Consider the following 20739-nt stretch of genomic DNA (forward strand, 5'->3'; position numbering starts at 1 on the left):
CAGTGTATGAGAGTGTCCAGTTCCCTACATCTGTCCTGGATATTATCAGGCTTTCATTTTTGTCCAACCGATTATCTCATTTAATTTTCATTTCTCTTATCACTATTGAGGTTGGGGTTCTGTTCATTTTTTTTTAGTTATTTATATTTCTTCTGTGAATTGCTAGTTCGTATCTTTTTTTTTTAAAGATTTTATTTTTCCTTTTTCTCCCCAAAGCCCCCTGGTACATAGTTGTATATTTTTTTAGTTGGGGGTCCTTCTAGTTGTGGCATGCGGGATGCCACCTCAGCGTGGCTTGATGACTGGTGCCACGTCCGCACCCAGGATTCGAACCGGTGAAATCCTGGGCCGCTGAAGCAGAGTGTGCGAACTTAACCAGTCGGCCACGGGGCTGGCCCCCCAGTTCCTATCTTTTGCACATTTTTCTCTTGAGATTTATCTTTGTGAAATTGATTTGTAGTGCTCTCTGTAATATAGATAGTAATTTTCTGTTACTAAATGTGAATGATTTCCCAGTTTATCATTTGTCTTTTAACCTGGTTTATGGTGCTTTGTGCCATGCAAAGCTTTCTTAATTTTAGTCAAATCTTTCAGTCTCTTCCTTTATGGCTTCTTAGGTGTCCCAACCCCAAGATTATGAAAAATATTCTCCTCCATTTTCTTCTATTACATTTATAGTATATTATTGTATGATTAGATTTTTTGATCTGTCTCTAATTTTTTCATATGGTATAAGGAAAGAAATCTCAATTAAAAAAAATGGATAGCCAATAATGCCATTGTGTCTTTCCCCCACTCATTTGAAATGCCACTGTTATCATACTCCCAATTCCCATATGCATATGAGTCTATTTTCAACCTTGTTTTCTCTTCTGTTGATGTATGTCTATGCCTGTGCCAGTATTTTAACTTCTGTTGCTTTATAGTATATTTTGATATCTTTTTTAAGAGATATTCTTGTGTATTTTACATTTATTCTTCCAGAAAACCATAGAATCAACTTAAAGTTCCATTTTATTGGCATTTCATTAAATTAAGTTAGTGAGAACTGAGATCATTCCAGTGTTGATCCTGTTCATCCAGAAGCATGGTCTATCTCAATGTTTTTTTGGGTTTTTTTTAAAGATTTTATTCTTTTCCTTTTTCTCCCCAAAGCCCCCTGGTACATAGTTGTATATTCTTTGTTGTGGGTCCTTTTAGTTGTGGCATGTGGGACGCTGCCTCAGCGTGGTTTGATGAGTAGTGCCATGTCCGTGCCCAGGATTTGAACCAATGAAACACTGGGCCGCCTGCAGCGGAGCGCGCGAACTTAACCACTCGGCCACGGGGCCAGCCCCTATCTCAATGTTTTTTTGAGGCTTCTTCTATATTTTTATTTCTAACCCACTTTTTGTTGTTTATTATAGCTTTTTATAACGAAAGTCTGCTATTTTGATAGGTGAAAATGATATATCACTTAATTTACGGTTTGATTCTAGAGAAGTCAAATTTTCTAAGAGTATGTTTAACTACTTATATCCTGTGAATTATTTGATCATATGCTTGATCTATTTTTCTGTTGGGGTCTTAATCTTTTATAAGCTTATATCATAAAGATACTAATCCTTTTTCACAGGTATAGCAGATATTTTTCCAGTTTATTGTTTGCCTTTTAATTTTACCACTTTTTTTTTACTCGGAAGTTGGAAAGTCTAATATAGTTAAATCTGTTAATCTTTTGTGATTTTTTATTATTGCTCTTAATGACCCCTAAATTTTTATCCTGAATGATTCCATATTTAGGACAGACAAATGTGCCATATGGAAAACTAGTCATGTTGACCTGATAATGGAATCAGTTAAGTAATTTCTTATAGATGTTTAATAATGTAGTGTTATTATAGTGTTAGTGATTGTTTTCATTGTAAATAACAATATTATGTATATCATATGTATGATATAATATGTATCAGAATGATTGAAACATTTGGTTATGATTTTTCATTCTAAGAATTTTTAATTTGGGGCAAGTGCAAGTGATTCTAACAGCTTTAACAAAATTCTGTGTCTTAAAAATTGTCAGTTTAGTTGTTTACAGTAGGTGATGTGTTCTGATAGGAAATTCACTGTAGTGTTGAGATCAGAAGATAGCTTTAATTGACTTCTTTGTCTTCACAGGGAGAGTTATTCACATGAATTTGTTTTGTTGTCTGTAAAACACTATCTACTAACTTCTACCTTTTCCCCTTTTTTCCTCCCTCAAAATTCTACCCTAGTTATGTGAAGCTGCATTGATATAAATTTTTATTAACTATTTTGCAAACAATCTAATGCTCTCAGTTCCTTGAGTTTACATATTCAAATATACTAATTGAATTACCCTTTTCTTATAATAACGAATGTGCTTTTATTTCTAAAAAAACAAAAAACTTTTAAAGTATCTATTAGGAAAGATATTAGCATCAGAGAATAGGAGTTGATATGCTTTCTCATTGAGAAATTAGTCCCTGGAATTACAACCGATAACTTATGGTAAAAGAAAAAACAATGAAGGTATTAGAGCTGTGCCTGAAACTTTCTGTATTTTGACCTTAAGACAAGTGAACATTTGGTTTTTATACCTTTTTTGAATGCTAAATACATTGTCTTATATACAGTAGGCCTTCAATAAATAAAATATTTGTAGTGAATAACTGAATGAAGCACCTTCTGTTAATGGTATAAATTCTTTTCAAATTGCTGTGAAATACAGTTCTAAAATTTCTATGTAAATTTTGTGTAATCCCTTACAGTATACATAACCAACTTGCAACATAACTTTTCTGCCGCTTATGTTAGAAATTCCTTTTATACTTAATATTTAATTACTTGATTGGTTGGCTAATTCATTTGTAGATGACTTCCTTACTGAATTTGATCATTTGACTTTCATGATAGTTTAAAGAGCTATCTAGAACAGTGCTGTCCAGTAGAACTTTTGTGCGATGATAGACACATTCTGTATCTGTGATGTCCAATACAGATGCAGCTTTCCACATGTGACTCATAAGCACTTGAAATGTGGTCCATGTGACTGAGAAACTGAAGGTTTAATTTTATTTAATTGTAAGTGACTTAAATTTTAAAAGCCTCATGTTTCTCATGGCTACTATATTAGCACAGATATACCTTCTTTATTTTCATGTAGTTTTCCAAGTTATAGTAAGTTTATTTTCTAGGTGAGTGTTCTGATTTTACCAACTGTGTGAGGTAAAACTTTGAAACCTATGGTAAAAAAAACTAATAACAAGAACTAATCTTAAAAATTGACTTCTTGGAGTTTGAAAATGTTTACTGAATTATGTGCACAGTCAAGATCACAAAACTCATTTTTATAGAATTGTAAATTCAAAGAAAATAACTGTCACAATGATTATAAGAAAACTGTGTTTTGTATTTAATTTTTGTTGCATTTATATGAAATGTTAGCTTACTATATTGAACAGACCACAAACCATTTCTCATTTCTGGAGGTGATTTCATTCTAAGGAGAAACATATATTCTAAGTACCCGTGAACTAAGGCTCATTTTAAGATTGGTCGATGTAAAGCTTTTGTTCGTTTTTAAGCAGCTGATTTAGAAGAAAGTTTTAATGAACATGAACTGGAACCCTCATCACCTAAAAGTAAAAAGAAAAGTCGCAAAGGAAGGCCACGAAAAACTAATTTTAAAGGGCTGTCGGAAGATACCAGGTCCACATCCTCCCACGGAACAGATGAAATGGAAAGTAGTTCCTATGTAAGTAGAAAAATGTAGGATTCTTACTTTTTGTTTCACTATGACTATTTCATTTAAACTGTGTTTATAGGTAAAATTTATCATTTGAAATGTCAACTAAGCTTGAGGTACTGATAGCATATTTTGATGAATTTTTTTTTTTCTTTTGCATCTGCAGAGAGATAGGTCTCCACACAGAAGCAGCCCTAGTGACACCAGGCCTAAATGTGGATTTTGTCACGTAGGGGAGGAAGAAAATGAAGCAAGAGGAAAACTGCATATATTTAATGCCAAGAAGGCAGCTGCACATTATAAGTGCATGGTAAGCATGGTCCTTTTTATGTGCTTTTAAACTTAAGTTTTTTGAAAAGCATTTAGCTAGTAACCAAATAAGGCACTTTTCCCCCCAGCATTAGTATTTTAGAATTATGAATAGTATATCCTATAATCCCAAATCTTTGTAAACTTTAGATTTTTAAAAATGTGGACTTTATGATTTAGTAGGATTTAAAGTAATCCTGATTATAGTTAACATATTCCAGATAATCCATAATTAACTATTTCATAACTGTAAAAATTTCACCTTTACTGTAAACTGGTCATGAAGAATATGTTCGACCTCCACTATAACCTAGTAGATGTCTCTATTATTGTACTTGACACAGTGTGTTGCAGTAATTCATTTATGAGCCTCTCTCCCTTAATAAACTCTTAATTTCCTTGAGGATAGCACCTATATCTTATCTTTGCATCTTTAGATCCAGGTCTGACATACAGCATATACAAACGTTTTTGAATTAGATTGTATTGAATTACTCATCCCATTTTATGAGTAGGTTTTTTAAACTATATTATTTATATCAGAGGTTCTTAAACAGAGATGCCTATCAGATTTGCCTGGGGAGCTTTTTCCAAAATATGTACCCCTGGAGTAGATCCCAAAGATGTCTAGTTTGAGGGAAAAAAATCCCTAGGTGTTTCTGATCTGCATCCATGGTTGAAATTTGCTAATTTAAACTCTTTTTAAAAACTTTATGGAAATGTAAAACAGTTGAGATGACAGGGTGACACTATTGAAATCTTCATTTTTTTAATGAAGTATTTAATCTTGGCTTCATACTGACAGCCCCCAGTTTTATTTCATTGTCCTTATTTTGGATTATATTTTAATCAAATGTGACTATATTAAAAATATTTGAGTCAGTACTTGATTATTAAAGAAAAGTCATCTTTCTCAGGCTATTAAACAACACTTTTGTTATTATATTGTTTTATCTTTTTCTCACAAAGATTCTGAATATTAAATGTTCTTGCATTTTTCTTTTCTAGTTATTTTCTTCTGGCACAGTCCAGCTCACAACAACATCAAGAGCAGAATTTGGAGATTTTGATATTAAAACTGTACTTCAGGAGATTAAGCGAGGAAAAAGAATGGTCTGTGGTTTTATATTTATGTTATGCATCGTTACTCTTCTGACTTTCTGCTTTAAATTTAGAACACATCTCAAATTTATCCAGTCATCAAAAAGTTTAATACAAAGTAGTTCATATGTTAATGCAAAGTACATATTTGACTTATCTGTAATAAAATAAAAGATGCTGATGTTACTGAAACTTATTCCTCTTTCTATGTAACTTCATTACTTGAGAGAATTAGACTGAGATTTATATTTCAGGGTATTTGAGAGTCTTATTAATCAAATAAATGAACATATGAATGTGACACACCTATTAAGTTAAAAATGTTACATTGTTTCAGCTTGCTTAAAGAAAAATTCCATAACGTGAATATAGCAATGAGAACCTCCCCTGTTGTTATTCATTCATTTTTTTAATAAGAGGAAAAAAAATTTTTTTAAATTTTCTGTTTAGTTAAAGTACACGTATATAATTATGTCTCTTAAAATGTTTATCATAGCTTTAAAGTTTCCTTTATAAAATGTGCCTGAGTCTCATGTTTTTAAACATACTGAATTACTAATAAATAGCTTTAAGAAATATTGGCATCTTTATTGATCACTTACTCCTTTACAGTTTATGAGTATTATAAAATGTCAATGGAATGCAAAATCTTTTCTTTAAGACAGCAATTGTCTCTAGAAATGACTTTAATTTTTAAATTTTTTTATTGTGAAAATTTTCAAACATATCCAAATTAGAAAGACTAGTAACACACGTCTGTCCATCACCTTGACTCATCAGTTATCAAGAATTTGCGGCACTCGTTTCATCTATGCCTTTTATTCTTGTTGCTTGAAGTATTTTAAAGCAGAGCTGAGACTTCATATCATTTCACCTCTACATATTTCAGTATGTATCTCTTAAAAGTTGGACATTTTCTTACCTAACCACAATGTCATTACACCTTATAAATTAACGAGTCCTCAGTGTCATTTAATACCCAGTTTGTATTTGTATTTGCCCAATTGTCTCAAAACTATCTTTTTAAAGTGGATTTGTGTGAATCGGAATCCAAAGGAGGATCACACATTACATTTGGTTGTTGTATGTCCCTTAAGTAATCTAGGGCACTCCCTCCTCCCTGTCCTTGTTGTTTCTGTTTTTGTTTTGTTGTATGCCATTGGCTTGTTGAAGAAAATGAATTAATTGTCCTGTGGAATATCCCACGTTTTATTTGTCTGTTTGCTTTTTCGTGGTGCCATCTAACTTGTCCCTCTATCTGCCAGATTTTCTTTTGAAGTGGAAGTTAGATGTAAAGGCTTGATTAGATTCAGTTTCATCATTTTAGGGGGTAAGGATACTTCACAGGAGGGTCTGTAACATCCATATTTTATCATATCAGAGAAGTCATAATGTCTGATCCCTGGATTCAGGTGGTGAGTCTGATCCCTCCGTTGTGAAGTTCCCCTTCAGTGTTTGATCTAGTGGTTTCAAACATTGATGATCTTTGTCTGAAACCCTTAGAAATGACCCTTTCTTTGTGGAACTGCATTTTTGAAGGTGTGAAGATTGTTGATGTTATCTGTTCCGTTTAAATCCAGTTGAGGTTATCGATATTTGGTTACTTTTTAAAAAATGAAACTGCTTTGAAACAGAACCGTATAGTACTGAAAAAAAAGAGAGAAATGACTTCATCATATCTTACAGGGCAGTGTTGTGTCTTACAGCTAAAGTCCAAATAGGTGACTAGGATAATAATTCAGTTCTCTTGATCAACTTATTTACCTCTGCACTGTTGAATGTTAGTGGAAACACTCACCTAGCATTTTCCCAAGTATGCTCCAAAGGAAATTAGTCCATCAGAATGCTCCTCCACCCTTCCAAAAGTATAAAAGAGCATCTGGAGTTCGATAAACTTGGGAACCGTTTACTAGGCCCTCCTTCCTGGAGAAAAGTCTGTGAGAAGTTCTGCAATCAAGCAATCTGTTTAAAACTAGCATTTTTCAAACTTATTTGACTCTGAAACCCTGTGGTCAACAATCACCTTTTAATTTCAGAACATTCTTGAGGCAAGGTTGATCTAGACCGAAATTAGAAGTCTTGAAAAGATTTCAGCCCCTTTAGTGTCCCTCTGCCATTTTGCCTACTTGGTAGCATTCCCTCTCCGGGGGGAATTGCTTTCCTGTCTTCTCATTCTTTCCCCAAGTCATAATGGGAAAGGAACTGACCCCAGGGAGGAAAAGACGCCAACTACTAAAATATAGAATATCCTTCTTTTCTGTGTGTTTGGCAGTATTAAGGAGTGTCTTATTTATGTTTAAATGTCAGATCTCCGATGGTTAGTACAATTAAATAATGGAAACATCAGGGGATGACAATGTTAGAAAGTCTATCAAAGTCTGGTTTAAGTTGCAGCATTATTTAATACATATGCTATATGATAAGTTCAGTGCACTCTTTTTCAGTAGAAAACTGGCTGTTTTCTTTGTAAACTGGAATGTTTGGCTGAACTCTGGCTAAAATGGAATAAATCAGATTGCATAAACTTTGAAATAGTGCTTATGATTATTCTTTCTCTTCCCTTAAACAGAAATGTACACTTTGCAGTCAGCCCGGTGCTACTATTGGATGTGAAATAAAAGCCTGTGTTAAGACTTACCATTACCACTGTGGAGTACAAGACAAAGCTAAATACATTGAAAATATGTCACGAGGAATTTACAAGTAAGAGAACAATTGTCCCTTTTCCTAAACTTGTCAGTAAGTAACTGCCCTTGAATAGATGATGTTAGTTTACTTGATCACTATTCTTAGGTAGTTTTAAGCCAAGTATAGAATACTGGGGACTCTTTAAAAGAAATGACTACTGCAATTGGCATTTTCCTCTGACTACACATCCCTGGGTTGGCATTCATTCAACCAGTATTTATTATGCTTACTATGTACCAGGAATTGTGCTAGGAGGTGGGTATACAGTAGTGAACAAAACAGACGCAGACTGTGTCTTCAGGAAGCTTACAGTCTAGTGGGAGAGACATGTTCATTAAATGGCCACATAAATAGGTACGCAATTACAAACTACATTAAGTGCTCTAAAAGATGTGTTACAAAGCTCTGTGAGAACGGATAGCAAGGAGGAGCTAACCTAGTTTGTAGTGGGGGAGTATTTAGGAATGTCCTTAAAGAAATAGTGCTTGAGTTGAGATTTGAAGGGCAAAGATAAATGTGGACACTGGGAAAGTGTTCTAGTCAGAGAGGACGTGCGCAGGACCCCAAAGTGCAAAGGTGCAAATGGGGAGGTGAGTTTGGAGGCCCCTGCTAAGGGTCCAGGTGAGAATTGTTGGTGGCTTAGAATAGGATGTAGTTGTAAAATAGGCCAAAAGATACTCTTGGAAGAATGATGAAAGAGTAAGATGTGGAGCTTTTGGATTACATGTTAGCTTCTTTTTTATGGGTCTTCCACTTACCTGTGCTGCCTTGGGCTACTGGTACCAATGTGCATCTATAATGGTTCCATTTGTTTAATCAAATGGAAAATAGGTTCGTAGGGGTCCCTGAAATTTTGATTTGCCTTTGTGAGTTGTAAAGCACTTCCTTATTCTCACACTTCCAGTATGCAATAAACCAGTAACTCAAGGTCCACTGCTCTGTGTACAGAGCAGTTTACATAAGCAGTGACCACGTCATTTGGGTTACTGCATGAGGTGCTAATGCTGTATTAAAAAATTTGCCAAACTTTGTTTAATAATAAAGGCATACATGTTTTTCAAGTGAATTCTATCAAGCTTTTAAGGATCAGATAATTCCAATGTTATTTAAAGAGGTCCAGCGCATATTGAAAGATGGAAAACTTCTTGGTTCATTCTGTAAAACTTGCATAGCTGTGACACCAAACCTGACGAAGATAACATTTAAAATAAAAGCAAACAAAAAAACTGTAGACCAATCTTACTTTTATAAATATATATACCAAAATCCTAAATAAAATATTAGAAAGTCAAATCCAGTACTGTAGTCTATCATTAAAGAGTGTTCAAAATTAGGAAATATATTAATATGATCCATTATAATTAATAAAAATCTTATTACCTTCCTGGTGGGTGGTAAAAAGACATTTGATACCATTCATCATCCATTTCTGAATTGTAAAGTAAGGTAATGAGTGCTTTGGTAATCTAGGAGTCTTCGTAAAGTGTTTATGAGAAAACAACAGCCAGTAGCTTATTTAGTATTAAAGTAAAGGGACGATGGTTCTTAACCATGGGCCGAACCTCAGGATCATCTGGGGGTGGATAGGGCCCTCTAGAAATGTGCATGCTTGGGCCCCACCCTCAGAGATTTAAATTCAGTAGGTCAGGCCCCAACGATGTATTTCGATGATTCCCCAGATGGTTCTCGTGTTCCTTTCTAATTGAGAACCACTACAGTAATACACTTTGATTCAGATCAGGAACAAGACAGGGGTGCCAACTACCAATATTTTCAGTGTTCTTCTGAAGGATTAAGCCAGTGCAACAAAAAAAGGAGGAAAAATGTATAATAAACTTGAAGGAGAAAAATAAAATTGTCAATAATATTTGTCATTGATATCATTGTTATCAAGAAAATCCAAAGGAATCAACTCTGAATTTATTAAAATTAGTAAGAGTTCAGTAAGGTTGTTGAATATGAGATGAATTTTCAAAACCAATTCCAGTAATAACTAGTTAGAAAATGTAAAAGAAGAATATCTACCCCCTACACACACACACACACACACACACACACACACACACACACACACACACACACACACACACACTCTCACACACACAGTCATTCACTCACTCATTCTAAAGGAGAACTTTTCTTTAAAAGAAAAAAGAATTTTACACAGGACCCAAACGAATGGCAAAGCATATTGTGTTCCTTGATAGAAACACTCAATGTTGAAAGATACCTGTTCTCCCCCAAATTAATTTATATATTTAATACAATTTTAATGAAATCCAAATTGTCGACAGTTTTCTCTAGAAGAGTAAATGTATTATTTTCTATTTGTAATGATTAAGTTACCTTTGTATAACAGGAAAGAAAATAGAAGCTTAAATAAGATAGAAGGTTGTTTCTCCTCTAAAAGATGTCCAGAGGAAAGCAGTCCAGATGTGGTAGGCAGCTTTTCAGTGTCATTGAGGTCCTAGATTACCATCTTTCTGCTCTCTCATCCTCGGAACATCCATCTATAGCTAGTAGGACGAAGCAGGAGTCAAGAAAAATGGAAGGACAAAGTGGGTATTCCTCCAATTGAGATGGTCTTTACTCAGCCTTCCAGGAAGTTCCACACAGCCTCATTTGCCAGAATTTGGTCACATGTCCAAGGGAGACTGGGAAATATACTCTTAGTGGGTACATTGCTACCCAAATAAAATCTGGTTTAGTACTGCAGAGGGACGGGGAGAAACTAGATATTGGGGTAGTCACCTAGTCTTTATCACATACAGCCAAGAAGATTTTTAATGCTATTGAGAAGAGAAATCCCCTATTAGATATCAAAGCCAATCGTATGGTACTGGGGACAGTGACAAAGATCGCAGGAAATAGATCCATGTCTTTGTTGCAATCTTAAAATAATTACAGTAGCATTTTATAGCTGTGGAGATAAGATAGATTATTCAGTCCATGATATCTATACAGTTGGCTTTCCAGGTAGAAAACATAATTTGGATCCTTACTCAGACTGCACCCCAAAATAGATTCTTGATGGATTAAAAATCTAATCATAAAATATAACACTATAAGTGTGAGGAGGAAATACAGAGTTTTTCTATAATGTTGAGTATAGAAGCCTTTTCAAGCATGATAGGAAACTCAGAATTTTTGATTACATTAAAATTAGACTGTATAAAGAGAACTCCAAATCATTAAGAAAAGCACAACCCAGTTAAAAAATGGGCAAAGGACGTGAATAGGCAATTTATAGAAGAAATAGCTGTGGGTTACAAGCATGTGAAAAACTCTTCAACCTTATTAGTAATGAAGGAAATGCAAATGAAAACAAGATCTTAACAGTTTTTGCCTATCAGATGGGCAAAGATTAGTAGGATTCATAGTATCTGATGTTAGCTGGGTTCTGGAGAGACAGGCATTCTCATTTGATATTAAGGTAGAATATAAATAGGTGCAACTTTTTAGGAGAACAGTTTATCATTGGAGACGAAAACCTTAAACAAAATAACGTGTAGCTTTTGCTACGAATCTGCTTGTAGGGATTTATCTCAGGGAAGTGAGCAGACAACAATACAAAGAAGATTCATTGCATTATTGTTAATGATGCTGCAGTGCTCACCAGGGCACCTTTTTAGACTCAACTGTACTTCAGACTGAGATTACCACAGATGGCATCAGTCTACTCAAGAAGGGTATAGACAGGAACTGCAGCTTGCCAGCAGGGCAGCATCAGCTGTTCTTTCCTTACAGCAGTCAGTATAGTAGTACAGCTCAAGTCCAATAAGATGATCCACATTGGGTGGGCATGGGATCCACCCTGGCTTAAAAGCCTCATACGTCTTACGATATATAGTCATGTGCTGCATAACGACATTTTGGTCAACGACGAACCACATAGATGATGGTGGTCCCATAAGATTAGTACCGTATGACCTAGGTGTGTAGTAGACTATACCATGTAAGTTTGCGTAAGTTCACTCTGAGGTTTCCACAACAGTGAAACTGCCTAATAACACATTTCTCAGAACCGATCCTCATTGTCAAGCAAAGCATGACTGTAGTTATATTGGCATAGATAATTTTTAGGTTACACCACAGGGAGAGAGGACCAAAGATCCGGCTTCTTAACAGAATATTTATAATTCTTCCAGTCCAGATGCAATCTACCAATTAGGCGGTAATAGAGCTTAGTAAAATAGTTAACATACCAATGTTTGTTAAGTTGCCAAGGGAACACAGCTAGAGAGTTAATCAAAGATAAAATTCTCATGAAGAATGGGAAAAGATTTTTGTTAACCTTTCACCCACGATAGCAAAAAAAAAAAGAAAAGAATCAGAATGTCCATTAGGAGACTTAATAAATAAATTTTAGTGTATACATTTAGTGGAATACTGTGCAGCAATTAAAGGATGAAATAGATCCATGTAAACAACTAAAATTTAAATTTTAACTTTACGTATTACCTTAATTACTCATTTTCATTTTGGGGAAAAACAGGAAAATCTAGATAAGGAAAAAAAACTTATTGTGAACTTTAATTCTACCTCCAGACATAATTTTAAATCTTTTGGAATATTTTCTTCTAGACATTTGTGTGATTATGTACATGTGTATATTTATAAAAACAAGATTTTCTTACATACACTGTTTTATAATCTGTTTTTCACTTACTGTATCTAAGGTGTGTTTTTCTGTGACATTAATCTGTTTGATATCACTACTTTAATGGTTGCATAGTATTCCATTGCATGGGTATATCAGTTTGTTTAATTGGTTCCTTTTTTATACATTTAGGTGGGTTTTACCCCTTAGAAAATCATGTTACGGTGACCATCTCTAAACAAAAATATTTGCACTGGGATCCATGATGAATTGCTCTTTTTGTTTTTTTCACATTGAAATTTGTTTCTAAAATCTGCTCATAATGTGGAGTCCAGATCTTTTCGTAGAGACCATTGAGTTCAAGTGAGAGTCCATATGCAGGTAGTTTGGGGAGAGAAGAATGAACAAATAGGAGGAAATGCAAGGAGGAATATTTCTGAATGAATTGGCTTCCCTCTCTCCTACATGTGGCTTTTTGGATCCTGAATATATTCATATTAAAAAGGCTAGGGAAGATTATATAGTGATTCTGTTTATCCTGTTATATTGTATTTCTAAACTATTTAAATATGGATTTTTCTAAAATGTCATTCTCCCAACATAACAAAGTAAATTCTGTGACAGCAAGAATCTTGTTTGACCAGTTGACACCTGTGGCCTTAGTGCCTAGACTGGTGACGGATACATAACGGGCCTATGGGAAATGGTCCTTGAGTGAAAAATAACCCCATAAAAAGATTAAAATTTGTTCTAACAACAAAGGATTCATCCTTTTAAATAAAACTCTGTTATACAAATTTTCAAAAATAGAATAGAGTAACAACTCCCCATCTCAGAAGGTACCAAGTAATTGCCACAGTTGTTTCATCTATTTTTTTTTCTTTCTGAGGTATTTTAAAGCAGAATCATTGATCGCGTGTCATTTTATCCCTACAGACTCCAATATCACTATGCCATTACCACACTTTGTAAAATCAATAGTAAGTTCTTAGTATCATTTCATACCCAGTCCACTTTCACATTTCCCTCATTGTCTTGAAAATGTCTTGATTTGTTCAAATCTCAATACATAGAAGGTCCCTACATTGCATTTAATAGATATGTTCCTTAAGTCTCTCTTAATATAGAGCAATCCACACTCCAGCCCCACCTTTTCTCTCTGCTTGTTGAAGAACTCCATTAAGTTGTCCTTTAAGAGTCCCACATTCTAGGTTCCTCGGTTTGCTTTTTCATGATACCACATACCTTGTTTCTCTACCCCTCCATATTTCTTGTAGTTTGTAAGTTGGTTCAAAGGCCTAATTGGGTGCAGGTTATATTTTGGGGGATGATACTTCATAGTGCACTATGTGGGAGTCTTACTCTTGGTGTTTGAACTCGTGATTTAAAAAAGAAGATGATTCCACTGTGCAGCATTTGAAGAGTACCAATTGCCCATAGTTCTTTGAGAATGTTTTAAGAATAAAAAATTGATAAGCAAAACTAGGTCAGAAGTCACTTGCTATTGTTGCCCCTCCCCCACCTTTTATGCTACTCACGTGTTAGAAACTTCTAATGTTAAACCTAGCTCTAGATCATTTGTGGTGGATGAATTCCTATATGATCATCTGTTATCTATTGCTCATCATAATAGGGTATCCACTGAAGATTTTTAAGCATTGTTCCATCTTACCATCTTGTGTATAATTGACCTAAAAGTGAGTTCAGATCAGCCCACCCTTTGATTGCGGTGGGGGTGGTTAGCTATAAAAAGTATATTGGTGCATATACGTTAAAGTGGCCTAAAGCCTTGTCCAAAACCTCCTGCATTGCTGTTTTCATTAAAATAAATGAATTTCAAGTATACAGTGTATATGTCCAAATAAAAGATCAGCATAAAAGAACCCACATGTCAGAACAGCATGATGTCAAAGTATCACTCCAGAGATTTGCTAATTTTGAAGAGAAAAACGTACCTTTACACTGGAGAAAAATCTGGCCATCATCACCACCATAACCAAATGATCAAACAGCATCGCTAATAGTGGGGCATTCTGAAATTACATGCCTCCTTAGGTATGCAGCATCACCTGCAAACTATCCTGAACTAACGAAGAGATGTTGAACCTAAAGCGAACCAAGCCCTTAGACCTTATTTCCAGTTTACAAAAAATAGGGGTGAGAGAAAAACAAATAAAACTGTACCAGTTAGACAAATCTAAAATGTAGTATACTTGACAAGGTATCTGGTCTAACTCCTCCCAAAAAGTCAGTGTCATGGGAGAAAAAGAAGGTGGGGGACTCGGTCTAGATCAAGAGAGACGTAGCCAAGTGCCATGCCTTGAAAACTGTCAGGTGACTCATAAAGGTGTTCTGCTGATGGCCAGGACACTAATGACAAGGCATTTGAAGAGTTTGAGTAAAATTGTTTCATGAAATGGGAGCAGAAAGCAGTACAGATAGAATTTATATTATTTCCTAAACTGTGCTTTTAAATTATGTATATGAAATGTTACAGAATTTGATTATTTCCTCTGTATACCTGAAAGTTGATATTTTCAAGTTGGCCAAAAACTTTGTTTTTAATCTCATTGGCCAAAAGGAGCAATTGCCTTATATTTGTGCATATGTGATAACTTAGCTTTCATCCTAAACAAGAGGTTTTATTTCAGAGGAACTTTTATCAGCTCATTAATAGAGTGCTTTCCTATCTTTTAGATAGAAATGGACCTGTAACTAATTGTGGAGTGTTTTTAAAAGTTTGGATGAGGAAACCCATTTTTTAAATGGGCACCAACCTCATCCACTAATAACATAAAATATATTCTCATCAACAGTGACAAAACGTTTTGAGATTTTTATCTTTCATCATTGTAGACTATATTGTAAAAATCATAGTGGAAATGATGAGAGAGATGAAGAAGATGAGGAACGAGAGAGTAAAAGCCGGGGAAAAGTAGAAATTGATCAGCAACAACTAACTCAGCAGCAACTTAATGGAAATTAGGTATGAAAGTTAATTATATCGGATCTGTTGTCAGGATACAATACACACTGATAAATACATGTTAAAGTAATGGTGTGCAGTATGATTTTTTTAATGCTCTTATGTTTAGTTAAGCATGTTACTAGAATGCTGAGGATTGTGTAGGCTTGCATAGTTTTTTTTTAACTAGCTGATTTTGTAACAGTAAAAACAAGCTATCCACTTTATCAATAAATGTAGTTGTAATGTCAAACCAGTAAGATATTCTCGCTCCTCAATAACATTATTTTTATTGTGTTCCCCTCAAGCATCATATTTTACATTTTTTTATCATCTTTTAAACAGGTTCATGGGACAGAGTTAGAAAACTGGGAATGAATAAGACATCCATAACTACTATTCTTTTTTCACTGTTTTCTAAAATCAAAAAGGGTTTGTAACTTTTTACTGCCCAACTCTTAGATCCTTCATTGAACTGCCTAAAAACGTCTCGTTTGTTTTATGAGCCTTCACTAGATGGCAGAGTTTGACATGTTGATATTACGTAGCCGTAGTTTGCAGTTTCTGGGAAGCAATTGAAACACTATTAACCCTGTGTATAGTGTCAACAGTTAAAGCAGACATTGAAATGAAGTAAGCTATATTTCTGGACTGAACAAAGTTCTGCTGTTTAGAGTGTCTCAGTTTGTTTAGTGGCTTCATACTCAAGGGAAAGCATAAGCAAATTTCACTTTACAGTGCAAACACGCCTCTGGTGGCAACACTTGGGAATTTGTGAAGTTTTTTTTTTCACACTCAAGTAATGGAGGCTAGAAATGAAGAGAACCTTCTTTTTCTCTTGGCTTTGACAGCACATGCTAAAAATCTCTTCCAAGAAGTGTGCTAAAGCTTTTCGTTTGGTTCCTGTTAAAGTTGTTCTCACTGACCAGCATGGACTCGGGCAACTGGTGATTATAAGCTATGAGCTGCAGTGCTTATGCCAAAATTGACAGTAAACCTCTTCTCTTTTCATGTCATACAAAGAGCTGCTCGCAAAGTGATTGGATCCTTTCAAGTTTAAACTAACATTTGGCAACAGCAAATTAAACCTCTTTAAGATTTAAAGGGTTAGCACTCACTAAGGACTTTAGCCACCAGGTCTGAAGCCCGTTCCTCTCAAGTGCCGTGTGGTGTGGAACACTTCATCTATTGGCTCAAAGCATGTAAGGAGGTCTCATGTGCTACAGGACTAAAAACCAGTCTTTGCATAAAACAGTATTTATTTTTAATTTTGTGACCACTATTTTAGAAACTTTATTTAATATTTTTCATGTTTTCATTCATTGCTTTGCTCATCTATTACATAGCCTTTGGTGCCCCACTTTTCTTCGGGTGGGGCTTGATGGTGTTTTATCGATTATCAGAATTGTTTCTCAAAGCCTAAGAACCCAGCTTTTTAGAAAGGATTTTCATACTGGCATTTCTAGCCTAGTGATATTTTCTTCCACTTGTCTGCTGAAGCACATTTATATATTTCTTTATGGCAAAACCAAAAAACTTTAGTTGCGGTCTGCCTAATATTACCATAGCACCTCAATATCAAGGGTGGGGATTCTGATTTCTGAATTACTAGTTAACCTACCACATTGAAGCAAATTAAGAAGCAAGAAATAACATGTTAACTTGACTGTACATTGAGATATTCTGCAGCTTATGGAAAAGCATTTTAAAAATGTAAGAGGTGGAAAATTACACTGTGCTTAATGACTGATTTTTTTTTAACTGCTGGTCCCTTAAAGTCACGTTTGTCAAGTGTGTATTCACACATTTACTTAAATCAAGGGACTTGACGATTGCTTTATTTTAACCATCTTTTATTATTTTTAGAAGGAAATTAGCTTTAGTAGCGGGTTGCCCTGTATGTTTTTCTGTTTTTGCTCGAAATATGCCATTGGGTTTTTTGTGTGTATGTGATGAATTTTCAAAATTCACCATGACTTGAAGTGCAACGACAGATCTAGATGTTTGTTTACCAAGCTATGTGACTTTTCCCAAAGGATCTGTATTTTATTTCCTTACAACAGCTTGAAACCCGTTATTTTAAATCTTTGAATCACTGTGTCTAGATCATTTTTACATTGTGTGCCATAGACTTACCCATGGAACAAGAGAGCACCTTCATTTTTGGACAACTACTGTAATGATGTTTTTCGGAAAAATGGAAGGTGCCGGGGTAATAATGGCCAGTCAATAATCATGTAATGGACTTCAAATACTATAGCTGTCAGTTGATGGATTTGTTATGTAATAAAATGTATGACTTTTTATGGGTTTCTTCAACCCTTTCTCTGCCACTAGCAACCAGAATAGCACTTTACCTTTTGGTTGGCTAGATAAGTGGCTGGCTACCTATTCTTCTCACTGTGGTGTGATTGGCTAAACAGTCATTAAAAATTGAAATGTAAATTGAAGTCACATGAAAAATCACATTTGGTTGTAAACCTCCAATATTTTGATTCTCTATCCATGTTTTCGTCACATGCTGAGTAAAAGTGCCTTACAATGTAAAAAGTGTACAGTACTTATGTTCCCAAGTAGCATCATCATCTTCTGGGTAGTAATTACATTGTGGTATGAATATTTAGAAACATGGACCTCAGCAGTGTATTTACTGTTCATCTCTTAAGTCCTTAACTGTAGTTTTAATAAGCATGACATTATTTGATAAGTATATAACATTTACATCATTTCAAAAAAATACTGCCATGACTGTCTTTTATGCATATTTTAGCTTGAAATTTTGAAGCGTCTTTTCTTTCTTTCCTTTATTCTTTTTTTCCTTTTTTTGTTTTGTTTTTGTTATTGATATTAAACAGTGTAATCTTTGCAAGCGTATATTGAAGATTATTCTGGAGCATTTATTGCCTTACCAGAAATGTTAGTATGAAATGTTCTTTAGAGTAGAAAGATAGACTTGAGTTTCTATACTTTAATAAGAGCTCTTTGTTCCTGGGGGGAGGGAGGGTGGGGGGTGAATTTTACTTTCATCTCAATTTATTAAAAACCCACAACTGAAATACATTTTATTTCAAGATCGGCAATTTTAGAATTTCAGATAGTTCTTGCTCAGGAGTACATGCTACTCAAGATATTAAGAGAATAACAAGATATGTAGATCTACTGTTGAATCAGAATCTATGTACTTGAAAAAATGTGTGAATCTTACATATCTCAAAGAAAAAGAAAAGTGTTCTAGAATGTTGCTTTTTTTAAAAAGCGCTAAAGTTAGACCAAGGTATACGGTTTTGTTCTAACAGATATTTAGGTTAATTGTAAAGATAAGGAATGCATTATGGGTCAAAATCAAACATTCCTCTCATGTTATGTATATTTTGTTCCTGTTATATTGGCTTTATTTTCAAAATTGTAGTTTGTAGTATTAGTTTCCTTTTATTGGTATTCTTGCATATACTATTCATTCAATAAATGAGTTATGACTTTCATGTTTGTATGTATGTCTTTTTTGTGAAAAGTATAACAAAGCTTATTTGTAACAGCAATAGTATTGTGTTCCTTTTAGTCTTGCTTTATTTCAAGGTTAAATGCCTAGTTTGTTTAGTAACTTATTGTTAAACAAGTATGAGAGAGAGATGTGAATTTGAGTTCAGAGTTTCACAACATAAAAGGTTTTATCTGGAGAGAAACAGCAATCTTTCAAGTACAGTGGAACTGCATTGCATCTTAGTTCTTTTGATACATATGGCTTAAATTACATCCTCTGGAACCTAGTAGGAAGGTGATTTCGAAAATAAATCAAAACTCCTAGTACAGTTTATCTGATTGGTAATAAGCGTGCAAGATTAATACCCTCATCATAAAGGGATTCCACCTTAGAGATTTAAATTTACTCCCTTTACCGTGGGCAGCTTACTTCTAGTACAGTGCTCATACATTGAGGTGCTCATATCCAGGGCAGAAAGCAGAGTTTTAATTATTGGAACATGCTCATTCCATACACACAATTCCTAACATGCGTTCCTACTCAAGAGGAAAAAAGAATCAAGTAACAGGTTCTGATTGACGCTGGAACTATAGGTTGGTGTGCTTTACTGTAAACGTTATCTAATAGTGCTGGGGGGGGGGTTGAAATCTATTATTTAGTTTCATTTTAATTACCACCATAAAAATGTGGAGAAGGGAGTTAGTGTGGTTTTCTTCAGCTAACTGCAACTATTGACAGCTGGGGTGTTTTGTTTTGTTTGTGTTTTCTTTTTTCAGCTGCATTCATCTGTAATGGCCGAGGTCATTCCAAAGCATGAACCTGGCAGAATTTCCTAGGAAAATGTTTTGGCCAGCAAATGGCCAGGCCATCTTTTGAAGGGAAAAACCCAGTCCCTCTTATATATTAGAGTGCTCAGTTGTGGGAACAGAGTGCTGCTTTTGTATCAGCCATTGTTACATAGTTTTGCTTTGTTCAGATAATGAAGTAACTAGACATTAAGGGCGTAGGGCAAAAATTTACTCTCGAGTTTTATTCAGAAGATGAAAACTATAAAATAGCAGTCACTATGCAAGTCACGATAGCATTTTGAAGTATTACACTGTAGCAGACATGTTCTGCATATGGTCACTGTACTGAAGTCAGATGGTCAGACCTGGGTCCTTGTCAAAAGATGTGATATCCATAAACATCCAGATTATGCCTTTGTCCATACCTCTGTGCGTATAAAAATGTTTTTATGTTGGGAGTGGGGGCAGTGGCAGGGAGATAGGGAAGACGCGGCTGGGCAAAGTGCTGACTGGGTCTGCCATGTGAATGATAATAGTCTAAGAAACAAACTCATGTGAGAACAAAAACACTGTTTGAAGGGGAAGCTTTTCAAATGGGACCTGAGAGAGTAGGTATTCAAGAGAGTGTTAGGAGCAGGGAGATAGAAAATAAACTGTGCTTTAATATAGATATTGGATTTAGAGTTGTTGAGTTTCTATAAAGTGATTTCTACAAAAGGGTAAGGTTTTTCTGTTTCTGAGTATTTTTAAAATCAGCTATTTCCAGATTTTTATTTATATAAGTCATATATAGCCATAAAAGGAAATGAGGTACTGATATCTGCCACAACGTGGATGCACCTTGGAAACATTATGCTAAGAAGTCAGGCACAAAGGGTCGCATATTGTATGACTCCGTTTATGTGAAATGTCCAGAAGAGGCCAATGCATAGAGACAGAATGCAGATTAGTGGCTGCCAGGGGCTGCAGAGAGAGAGGAATGAGAAGTGACTGTTAACAGGTATGGGGACTCTTTTTGGGGTGATGAAAATGTCTGGAATTAGATAGTGGTGATGGTTA

General features: G+C 34.9%; 1 protein-coding gene across 9 annotated transcripts in view; it reads left to right on the forward strand.

Annotated features, from left to right (window-relative positions):
- The window catches only part of PHF6 (PHD finger protein 6), a 47978-nt gene that overhangs the window by 25891 nt on the left and 1348 nt on the right, over positions 1 to 20739 (forward strand). For 3 of the 9 annotated variants that reach the window (XM_070258405.1, XM_070258410.1, XM_070258408.1), the window contains 6 exons: positions 3591 to 3757; positions 3915 to 4058; positions 5066 to 5170; positions 7728 to 7861; positions 15303 to 15432; positions 15757 to 18893. In XM_070258405.1, coding sequence (XP_070114506.1) covers positions 3591 to 3757; positions 3915 to 4058; positions 5066 to 5170; positions 7728 to 7861; positions 15303 to 15432 — 680 coding nt within the window. In that variant the 3' untranslated portion in view covers positions 15757 to 18893. Of the gene's footprint in view, positions 1 to 3587; positions 3758 to 3914; positions 4059 to 5065; positions 5171 to 7727; positions 7862 to 15302; positions 18894 to 20739 lie in introns of those variants that run through there. The other 6 variants (XM_005614510.4, XM_070258409.1, XM_070258402.1 and 3 more) reach the window with 5 other exon arrangements.

Source organism: Equus caballus, chromosome X (assembly GCF_041296265.1).
Source record: "Equus caballus isolate H_3958 breed thoroughbred chromosome X, TB-T2T, whole genome shotgun sequence".
NCBI lineage: Eukaryota > Metazoa > Chordata > Mammalia > Perissodactyla > Equidae > Equus > Equus caballus.